The 12,324-nt window shown below is 36.9% G+C and overlaps 1 protein-coding gene across 1 annotated transcript; it reads right to left on the minus strand.

Moving 5' to 3' along the window:
• Positions 1 to 3,974: 3,974 nt before the first annotated feature.
• On the minus strand, positions 3,975 to 5,083 carry LOC109236459. Its single transcript, XM_019402641.1, has 3 exons — positions 4,783 to 5,083; positions 4,365 to 4,570; positions 3,975 to 4,154 (listed from the first exon to the last, which is right to left on the minus strand). The coding sequence occupies exons 1-3, from the start codon at positions 5,081 to 5,083 to the stop codon at positions 3,975 to 3,977; spliced, it is 687 nt and encodes a 228-aa protein (XP_019258186.1).
• Positions 5,084 to 12,324: the final 7,241 nt, after the last annotated feature.

A 12,324-nucleotide genomic window follows, 5' to 3' on the forward strand; every position in this document is an offset into this window, starting at 1 on the left:
ACATTCTTTGATCATGAATACTAACATAACCAAATGACTAGATCAAGTATGGATGTGTAGCAAGGAAATTACATGCAATGTGATCCAAGCATGCATGTTTCCAACTAATCCAACTGAAAAAATAAGTCAGAGTGAAATTAAACTAAATAACTTATTTCTGCAGAAATAACCTCAAATATCCTTAAATTGAAAGCATAACCTGAAACCTTAAACTGAAACCAAATTGTATACATAAAGAACATTTAAGAGGTTACAAACTCCCACTAAAACGGAATATCCTCAAATGACATGACACCCATATGAACAATATGGTTATGAAACCTTGGCTGGTAGTCCCTTAGTGGATCCACAATCATGGAGTTTGTACTAATTTTCTCTATAGATACCTAACCGCTCTGAACTCTTTCTTTAATAACCAGAAACTTTATGTCAATGTGCTTTGACTTTTACCGAACCCCTGTTGTTATTAGAATACAGAACTGGTAACTTATTGTCACAGAATAACTTAAGTGTTCTTTTAACTTTATTCATAAATTCGCAGCCAGTGACAAAACTCTGGAATCGTATTCCATAATTAGATGCCACACAATATGTGGTAAAAAAAACTACGAGTGTTCGGTTAACACTCTTCCTTATATATCTCATCAACCAAGTATGTTCATATTATATTGGCCTCTAGCAAAGTCGGTACCTGAATACCTGATTATTTTTAACTTTTCCGACTTTCTTTATGTGAGCATAAAAAAGTGTATACATGTTCTCTATAAGTACCTTATGAACCTTTTGGTCGCTCTTCAAAGATAGATTTCTAATTTGTTTAAACATATGCCTAACATCCGAAAATCATATGCAAATATCAAATATATACGAATCAAAAAGATATACTTACTCCCGCTAAACTTGTGGTATACCGACGAGCGCAAAACCAGTGTATAAAACTTAGGCTCGCTAGTCAAAGATAGTATAGTATTTAATTCGTCTCCACATGGATTGGTTTAAATAATGTTCTAATAAATCTTCAGCTTAACACTATCCAGGAAAATAAACCTTTGATTTATGTTATTATTGCCTAATAATAAAACTAAGATTTTCGATTATAAGAAACTAATGGAAAATTAATGACTAAGTAGCAACGATTGAATATCAAAGTGAGAAGTAAGGGATGTGACAAGATACACAATCAACTATTATTCTGGATTACTCCGTGCTAAGTTCACTATTTACTTTTATTGACTCTTTCGATTTCAACAGATGATTAAGCTATCTTAAGGATTCAAATTCTTCTTCCGAATGAATGAGAGTTCCGTTAACCAACCTAATAATGGGTCCTATGAACATATGCACAAATACAGTGATAACTCTCTAAGCTCTTTCGATTACCTATGAGAGGCGTAAAATCAATCCAACAAGATAACACAATGCAAACTGAAGAAACATTTCTCTTTCGATTAAAGTAAAACCACACTTGCCCTTGCAATTCAATTAATAACTCATTCAAAGAATTCGGCAATTAACAGAGAGTAAAACCCAAAACAATAGTCAAATCACAATATCCATCAATAACCCTAAGAACGTTTACTCCATGGTGGAGAAGTTGTTTATCACAAGAGTATTAGAAAAACAAGAAGACATTATAATTCCCAAAATCAAACAAACTTCCGTATTGAATGAATTGGATCAAGTATTTCGCGTCTCCATTGATTCCTTGCCTTCTTCTCTCCCAAAGTTGCTCCAAAATCTCCGATCCCTTGTTTTTAGACGGGCTAGGCTTCATATAGGTCAAAAGGGGTTGCCTCCGAAATTACAAAAATAGTCCTGGCTAAAGTCTGCGGAAGCAGACGTCCACGGCCGCGCCCCTGGAGGTGTGACCGCGCATATGGCCGCGCACCTCTGGTAGAACACTGCCTTACCTGTGCGCTCCAGTGCGCGCTGGGGGTCTCTCATGCGTAGTCGCGCATCTGAGTAACGCTCCTGCTCAACTCTTTTTTTCTCCCATTAAGTGCATTATTCGTCCGTTGATCCCCGAATATGATCCCGACTTAATCCCTTGAGCTTTTATTCAGACATCAAAGCTACAAATAGCTCGAAGTATCTCCACAACATCTGCATAACTCGGAATCGCTCCTACAAGGCATAAAACACACACTCAGTTCAAAACAATACCATTTAAAGCTCAAACACTAATAAAGTGCAATGAATTAGAGTGCAATAAGTGACCAAAATACGCAATTCTAGCCTACCATCAACACCCCACACTTAAACCATTGCTCGTCCTCGAGAAATCAAACTACACTTCACATAAAACATGACCTTTTTCAACAACTCTCATAACTCATAACACCAAGACTCTTTAAAACAGATTAAGTACAACATCATAACATCATAACATCTTAACCTCAAGAGTTGACTCAAAAGCACCACGCATTATTCATAACCCGCTCACTTACTCTAGCCTAGAGGTCAATGACATTACCTTTCCTTCATGAATTAAGTGACCTCACACAACAATAAAGAGTACTTCCCCACACAATAGAAATTAAGAACATTTAGGAACTCAAGATAGAAAGAACTCGCTCACTCTCAGAAATAACATTCATATGACACAAATGACGTACCATAGGCTTGACCATAGTGTACTACTTTACTAATTGAGCTCATTCAGTCAAAGATCAAGTAGGACTTTATTTGGTTGTAATGTAGGTTGCAGGATGTAGGATACATTTGGATACCAGAGTGACTACACCTCCCTAAGCACTTTAATACATACACTTAACCATTTACATGCTTATGTCAAATCATAACGCCACCTTCACCTCAATTTACGTTAACTCCCTACTTCTTTAAGCATAATTACATCAAGAGTCACCACTATCAAAGAATATTTTACACAACAATACAACTATATATATTTTTTATTTCTTTCTTTTCTTTTTCAATTCAAGTGGCTCTTACAATTTCAATACGGTGGACCTTTCTCCTTAATTCATTTGTTCCACTCAAAAGCCAAACCAACCACCCCACACTTCAACTTTTATAAAGTTCATAACCAATTCAAGTGCTCACGGGAGGTAAAAGTTTTAAATAGATGATCAATTCAAACAAATGGATAAGGCTTGTAATGTGGTTGCCAAAGAAACAGGATTATAGGCTCAAAGGGGTTAACTAAGATACATAACAATTAGTGGGTAAAAGCCTATAACTAGCTCAACAAAGAAATTCCTATATCACTTTCAAGACTGAATAAAACTACTATTTCACCTTGCAAACACACATGGCAAGTTCTAGACATCAGATTCAATGCATAGAATAACACAAAACCTCACACACACATGGCACATAACTCACACAAGATCGGAATCACGATACTCTAGTCAGAGCAGTTAGGCAACATTAAGATCATACACTTAAAGGTACTTATGCAAGAGTCAAAAATTGAGTCTAAGCGTCATAACTAAAGCACTCACTATTCTCAAGGTATAATAGAGTCAATAGATATTGCCTTCCCTTTAGATCATAGCACATGGTTTCCTACTCCTACCAAAATAAAAACTAACTACACCCGGTTCAAACAAAGCCCTTGAAAAAGAACCGCGGCACAAAGAAAAAACAAGGAGGAATTAATACACTACCTAACAAAAGGAAATCTTGTCTTTTTTCTTTTGACTTTAATCCCTCAAAAACCTGTCGAATGATATCCATCGTCGGGAAAAAACAATTTTTCTTTACAATTTGAGTATCTCTTTTTGCACCACCTCCTCAAGGTTTTTGTTGAATTTGCATTGGGGCTGCACCACCGGTTTACTCCCTTCTTCTAACATGATCTTGTGCATGCAGATTGCGGGGTTGATCCCCTGAATATCGGCTATACTCCAACCGATTGCCTTTTTATGCTTCCGTAAGCATGTGTTCTTGTTCACCTATCAAATCAGCAGCAACAATCACGGGAAAATTGTTAGTCTCCAAAAAAGCATATTTCAAGTGTGTCGGGAGTACTTCCAATTCCAGCTTCGGCTTGATTTTTCTTTCTCAAATTCTTCTTCATCTACCACCAGGTTCTCATCTTTCAGTGCCTCAACTTCCTTCTTGATCTCAGGATCTTCATCCTCTGTTGTGCTTGATTGAATAATGCATCTCTCTAATGCATCACCTACCAGCTTATATAGGTTGTGTTGTTCAGCAAACTCTCACACCACATCTAGCTTGAGACAAGCATAGGTAGATGCCTCATCACACGAGTATTGTGTTATTCTCTTCATTTGAAACACCACTTTTTTGTTTCTCACTCGTAGCATGAGTTGCCCCTTATATATAACAAGAATATCCCGGCCATTGCAAAGAAACGATCTCCTCAGGATTAGAAGTACCTCCTTATTCACTTCCATGTCTACTACAATGAAGTCTACTGGGAAGACAAATTTGTCTACCCTCACTAGAATGTCTTCAATTATGCCCTCCGGTATGATCGTGGTCTGATCAACCAGTTGCAAAGATACCGGCACCGATTTAATCACTCCTAGTTCTCCTTCCAATTTCTTGAACACCGATAATGGCATCAAGTTAATGGATGCACCTGAATCGCATAAGGTTTTGTCAAAAAATTTCGCTTCCCAATGAACAGGGTATAGTGAAACTGCCGGGATCCCCACACTTTTGAGGAATTTTGTTTTGTATAATGGCATTGCAGTGTGCATTAAGTTTGACAACCTTCGCCTCCTCGAGCTTCCTTTTACTTGAAAGGATTTCCTTCAGAAATTTTGCATAGGCTAGCATCTAGGTGAGCACCTCGGTGAACATGTTCACACATAGCTGTTTCAGCATCTCCAAGAATTTCCCAAAGCATTTGTCTAGTTTCTCCCGCTTCATCTTTTGAGGAAAGGGTAACACTACATGTGCTTGCTTTTCTCAACTGCACTGCTAAATTTCTGTTTATCAACCTCCTACTACTAATATCCTCCTTAGGCAGAGATTCGCCGATTTTCTGTTCTTCTGCTATCTTGGTTGAGTTGATCTCCTTCTCAGCCCTTGGTTTTCCAATGGGCTCTGCTAATGTTTTTCCACTCCTAAGAGACACAGCCTTGATCATCTCTGTTGGGTTCTTCTAAGTGTTTGCAGACAAAGTCCCCGGAGACCTTTCTGATAGCAATGATGCGAGCTGCTCCATTTGTCTTTCTAGATTTCGGATGGCTGTTCCTTGCTCCCGGATAACGATCCCTTGAGTCTCAAGTTTTTCATCTGATTGATTTATGAATGCCTTCATTAGATCTTCTAAACTTGAGTTATTGGACTGTGGAGGCTGGTATGGTTGCCTCTGTTGGTTCTAGAAGCCAATAGGTCCTTGCATTTGTGCTCTGGATTTTGTTGCTGCCATGAGTTCAAGCTACCATTTAAAGTACTCCATGAGAATACCGGATGTCTCTGTCCCATAGAATTGAAATTACCACCTCCTAGGTAGTTGCTTCTGTTAAAATTACTTAAAGCCTTAACTTCTTCTTCTGCGGTGAATGTTTGGCACTCATGAGTCGGGTGTCCCAATCCACAGATGTCACATCCCATCTGTGGTTGATTTTGCACCTGAGCCATCGCAGTTGCTTGATGTCCTTAGCCATAGCTGCAATTTTTGCCTGCATTGCTACAGACGATTCTACTTGGTACACCCCTACTGATCTTCTTTGATCCCCTTGGTCTATGGACCATTGTTCTGCGTCTTCTGATAGTTCATTCAGAAGTGTGACAATTTCTTCTGGAGTTTTCTTCATCAGAGGACCTGCAACCGCACTATTAAGACAATCCTTGATGACGGATTTAACTCGTCCCAGAAGTCCTGTAGTTGCATTCATTACTCAATTCCATTACGAGGGCACCTCCGCAATAACTCCTTAAATCATTCACATACCTCGAACACTGTCTCCTCTTCACCTTGGCTGAAATTGTGAATCTCTTTCCTCATCGTCCAGTCTTAACAGCAGAGAAATATTTTTCTAAGAACTTGGTAGTCATCTCCTCCCATGTACGAATTGACCTTGTAGGCAGACTTATCGACCACTGATTTGCATCATCCTTGAGTGAGAAAGGGAATGCTCTGAGGTAGATGGCATCATGTGATGCTCCATTGTAGCGGAATGTGTTCATAATTTCGTCGAAGTCCATCGGATGGTTGTTGGGATCTTCATTGGGTTTGCCTCTGAATATGCAATTGTTCTGAATGGTCTGGATGACTCCCTGTTTGAGCTCAAAATTGTTGGCATCAATGGGTGGGGGCCTCACACTAGATTAATGTTAGTTGTACACCAGTCTGGCATAATCTCCTAAAGACCTCCCAAGTATAGGGGCTGCATTTTCAAATTCATCTTCGATCATGTTTCGGTTGGGATTGAACCTTCGATCCCCGTCGATTGTTTCATTCGCAATTCTACGGGCTACTTCAGCTGCTAACCGTGCTTCCTGTTGCTGAGCTCCCTCTCTCGCAGCTAGGTTCACATCCTCTTCATTTTTCATCATTGTATTTTGAGTCGAAGTCTGACCCAACAACAATCTGCTTGATCCTTTCTCCCTTCTCAACTGCCGCAGGTGCTTGTCTAATTCTGGATCGTGGCACCAATTCCTTGGAAGAGGATCGAGTCATACACCGCTGAACTTAACATGTTGCCTGCACACAGATGAGAAGAGCGTAAAAAAAGAACATAAAATAAAATTGTTCCTAAATTAGCACCAAAAATTAATTCAAACAGTATTAACAGCCAAAACCCGACAACGGCGCCAAAATTTGACGAGCGCAAAACCAGTGTATAAAACTTAGGCTCGCTAGTCAAAGATAGTATAGTATTTAATTCGTCTCCACAGGGATTGGTTTAAATAATGTTCTAATAAATCTTCAGCTTAACACTATCCAGGAAAATAAACCTTTGATTTATGTTATTATGGCCTAATAATAAAACTAAGATTTTCGATTGTAAAAAACTAAACAATTGAATATCAAGGTGAGAAGTAAGGGATGTAACAAGATACATGATCAACTATTATTTTGGATAACTCCGTGCTAAGTTCACTCTTTACTTCTATTGACTCTTTTGATTTCAATGGATGATCACGCTATCTTAAGGATTCAAATTCTTCTTCCGAATGAATGAGAGTTCCGTTAATCAACCTAATAACGGGTACAATGGATGAATGATCTTTCGAAGAACGTCTCTCGACTATTCTTCCCAATTAGGTCAATTGATAGCTCTCTAAGCTCTTTCGATTACCTAAGAGAGGCGTAAAATCAACCCAACAAGATAACACAATGCAAACTGCAGCAACACTTCTCTTTCGATTAAAGTAAAACCACACTTGCCCTTGCAATTCAATTAATAACTCATTCAAAGAATTCGGCAATTAACAGAGAGTAAAACCCAAAACAATAGTCAAATCACAATATCCGTCAATAACCCTAAGAACATTTACTCCATGGTGGAGAAGTTCTTTATCACAAGAGTATTAGAAGAACAAGAAGATATTACAATTCCCAAAATCAAACAAACTTCCGTATTGAATGAATTGCATCAAGTATTTCGCGTCTCTGTTGTTTCCTTGCCTTCTTCTCTCCCAAAGTTGCTCCAAAATATCTGGTCCCTTGTTTTTTGACGGGCTAGGCTTCATATAGGTCAAAAGGGGTCACCTCCGAAATTACAAAAATAGGTATGGGTAAAGTTTCCGGAAGTGGACGTGCGCGGCCGGGCACCTGGAGTTGTGACGGTGCATATGGTCGCGCACCTCTGGAGGAACACTGCCTTACTTGCGTACTCCAGTGCGTGCTGGGGGTCTCTCATGCGCGATTGTGCATCTGAGTAACGCTCCTGCTCAACTCTTTTTTCTCCCATTAAGTTCACTATTCGTCCGTTGATCCCCGAACACGATCCCGACTTAATTCCTGGAGCTTTTACTCAGACTTCAAAGCTCCAAATAGCTCAAATTAGCTTCACAACATCTGCATAACTCGAAATCGCTCCTACAAGACTTAAAACACACACTCGGTGCAAAATGATACAATTTAAAGCTCAAACACTAATAAAGTAAAGTGAATTAGAGTGCAATAAGTGACCAAAATATGCAATTCTAGCCTACCATCATATACACAATATCAACAAGATTCATCTCGATACCAAATGAAACAATACCTTAACTCTAAGATGAAGAGAACCTCACATTACTAGGGGGGAAATTTGCCTTAGTAGTAAAATAAAAAATTTGAAAAATTTAGGGGATAGAAAATATCATTGGACAGAAGTCTCTTAATTCTCCTTTGGAGATATTACCTAATCTCTCGTGCCATAAAGAAGCTGACTACTGGATGGTTAATTTACCCTTATTATCAGCTATGTTAACATGCACGGTTCATTGATCGAAGCAATCATATCAAGTATAGATTATTGTAACATGATAAAGAACCGGGACCAACTAATTTTGAATTATGAAAGTGGCTGACTTTTTTATTTCCAAATAAATAAAAATAACCAAACTTGTCTAATACATAACAGAAATCAAATTCCATCAAAAATGGTGCAACATAAGTCTCCTTCAAATTCAAATAAAATCGGTTCTTAATAATAATCTAAAAGTTCCACTTGCTTCGAGTTCCACCGACTTGTCATCACCATCATAGATGTATCTTTCACCATTATTAGGCTTTCGATAATTCAAGTAATCATGCATAGACATAATGATATGATTTGTTATACCGGAATCTATCCACAATCAGTGTCTTGGTACCGAAGTCAAATTAACCTTAGAACAAACAAAATGAAGAGGTGTACCTCTCTTTGCATGCCATGCGTGATAGTTGGTACAATCTTTCTTCTTATGACCTGCAGCTTTACAAAAGAAACAACCATCTATAGTTGGTTCCTTATATTGTTTCTTTTGTGTTGCTGTATCCGCAGATTCCTTATTCTTTCTCTTCTTGTCCTTCCTTTTGTCCTTAGGCACAGCGGTTAAGTGAGCACTTTCTATCTTTTCCTGCTTTAGTCTATCCTTTTCCTGAACACAGTGTGAGATGAGCTCATTTAGAGACCAAGTCTCTTTCTGACAATTATAGCTCACCTAAAACTGGCTAAACTGTGGTGGAAGGGATATCAAAACTAAATACACTAGTAGGTCCTCGGAGAGGTCTAACTTAAGTGCTTTCAACTTAGAAGCAAGATGAGACATTTGCATGATATCCTCCCTGATGTTACCTTTGCCTTGATACTTCATTGAAATCAGACTTGTCTGCCCCGCAAATTTTTATAATTATTTTGGGCTAATTTTAATTTAAGAATATAATATAGCTAAATTTGATATACATGACATTACATGAAATTAAACAACCTTGGGATATATTAAGTTACAAGTTGATGAGTGAAGGACCTAACCTACATGTAAATAAGAAAAAAGGTTAGTTGGCAAACAAAGGAGACAAAACAGAAAGGGATTGGGGTCAAGAAAAGTTACGTGGCAGTTGGTGGCTATATAAGGATCTAACTATGGTTCCTTGGAACTTAATAACAAACAAGCGGACAAGAGAATTAAATAACCCATTAAATATATGTAAATGGGTCTCGTGGCTTAAGGGATGGGTTGTGGGTAGGCGGGTAATTTGTTTTAATCGTTTAGGCAGTTTATGTAATTATTTTGAACATGGATAGAAACGGGTAATATAAATGGCCAACGTAGGCATCTTGTGTAGTTTCCTCCTTTTAAAAGGGAAGCAGATTCAGGTTTTAATTAGGCTAGCTCAACTATTTTGAAAGGAAGGCATAAGGTATATCTACTTATGTATATATTCCTTTACACATTTTTACAAGACTAAATGTTTTTTTACTATTTTTTCATCAATTATTAAATCCCTTTTGTACATACTTTTACATAGATTTCTTAATACTTTAGTCTTTTAATATCTATACTCTTTTATAATTGGTAGGTAAAATAATTAGATAATATCCCTTACTTATTAGACTAAGTAACAAGAAACTATTTTAGTGTAGATTTTAGAGAATGCCCAATCTCTTTCCTCTAGAATAAATTAAATCCCTACATAGAATTTCACTATTATATTTTTGTAGACTAATGAAGTATTACATATAAATGATGTGTGTGTATCCTAGTATACCTTAAATGTTAGGTGGCGCTTCCTAAACCTTAACATACCTGGATATTTTTATTATGTTGAATTCTATCTTAATACGTATAAAATAGGCGCAATAATATTTACATGCTTTACTTGTATTTATGATTTCAATTCAGTTGCTTTACTTGTATATTATTTTATACTTGTATTGCTTTACTTATAATGTATGTATGCATTACTAGCAATTTGTAAAGACTTTCCTAAGAGGTAAGCTGGGAGAGCGAGCCAATGATATTCCTAAGTCTTTTAGACTCATAGTAACTACGTGTGCGCAAGTACAGTAGAGGTAGATCCAGTTGTTGACCAGTAATTTGAGCTAGTTGCCAGATCTATCTAGTTGAGGTGATCCACCTCTAGTTTGTGGAAGCAGCTTCAACTTCTATTCTTTATTTCTGGTTATGACTCTTTTATCGAGCTGCGACTCGTATTTGTTGTATACAGATTCTAGTGCACCATAACTTAGTATATCTTTTGGGTACTATGGGATGATTTGAGACCTATCTATGCTTTCACACTGTTGTTATATGAGAAATTTTCATAAAGCACGATCGTTTGGTAGTAATTAGTCATCTATAGATACCATTTGCTATATTACAGATTATAGATACCTTTTGTGTGGTTATAAGATGTATTTGATGTATTTAAGCTATTGTATTCATGAATACAGTAGCAAAAAAAAGGCGTGAATCAGGGAAGTCCAGCTAATCAGTTGTTGTATTCGAGTGTATTCGACTGTATTCATGGAGTGAAACATGGGATTACAGCTGGACAGATTATTGTATTCAATTGTAGTCGACTGTATTCACGGCGTGAAATAGGGGATTACACTGTTTTTAAAACGGAAAGTGAATCAATTAACATAATAGACTCCTAATATAACTCAACAAACTCAATTATAACACACAAATTTTATATTTTCAGTTATAAAAAAAATTCTCAACCGAAAAATACCTCAAAAACATAGCAATCTTCAGAGAAATTATATAATACATCTGAATACATAAATTATATTAATTAAAAAAAACATATGAATACATTTATGGCATATAGCGAGACATTGAATATAATGAAATACATATAATACAGCGGGATACATTGAAATACAATGAAAAAAAGACAGTGAATACAATGAAATACATGGATTATAACGAGATACATTGAATTACAATGAAAAAAAAAAGACAATAAATACAATGAAATACATGAAAATACATTGAAATATATTAACAGAAAATCAAGTTGCTCAGCCCCAAACTCCGTCGTCTTTGTTGAAGAACAAACCCTAATTTCCGGCGCATCCTCCGTTCACCGGAAGCCGATAGTGAAAACACGACCCAATGGAGATTGTGGAGATTGTGGAGAGTGTGAGGATGGGTTACTATTAACCACGAAATCAAGGAAAACATTGTTTGGTTGCCGGTGTTACAAATAAAACACGACCCAAATTCTTATTGCACAATTTGAGAACTAAGAAATTGATTCAGAATGATGGGTTGCTATTAACAGGGCTGAGCAAGAAATTGATGGGTTGCACAATTTGAGAACTAAGAAATTGATTCGAGAGATCACTGTTGTGTGGAGCAGAAATATGGCGTTGAGAGACAACCATGGAGAAATATGGCGTTGAGAGAGAGAGAGAGAGGGGGTGGAGAAAAATCTGAAAGAATGAGAGAGAAAAATAATACAAAGAGTATTTTATGGCTTAAGAGTAGGAGGTAACCATAAATAGATATTTGGCTATAAAAATCAAAAGGTATCTATAGAATATAATTTTTTTAAAGGTATTTATTTAAAATAAATAAGGTATCAATCTTTGCTATAGGAGGTAAAAATTCGTTGTTATATATATGAGACTACTTTAATGTTTTTCTTTCTTCTCTTATTATACGCTTTCTGTCACATTTTAGCTAGAGGTTTTGCCAAATAAATAGTGACTCGTGCCCTGTCGCGACTTAGATGCCAGAGTTGGGTCGTGACTCCCTGATCTTCAATTTATTTTCTCTAGAATTTGTATGTTCTTTGTGTTGGAAATTGTGAAATACTTGCGGAAATAATCACACAAAAAAATAATAGGAATAGGAAAAAAAATAAGGATACCAAGATTTTCGCGTGAGGAACCTTTCCCAATAAAGAAAAATGATGATTCGAGAGGAGCAAAATAATGTTAGTCTAATGAGCCA

This window comes from Nicotiana attenuata, unplaced genomic scaffold (assembly GCF_001879085.1).
Source record: "Nicotiana attenuata strain UT unplaced genomic scaffold, NIATTr2, whole genome shotgun sequence".
Lineage (NCBI taxonomy): Eukaryota > Viridiplantae > Streptophyta > Magnoliopsida > Solanales > Solanaceae > Nicotiana > Nicotiana attenuata.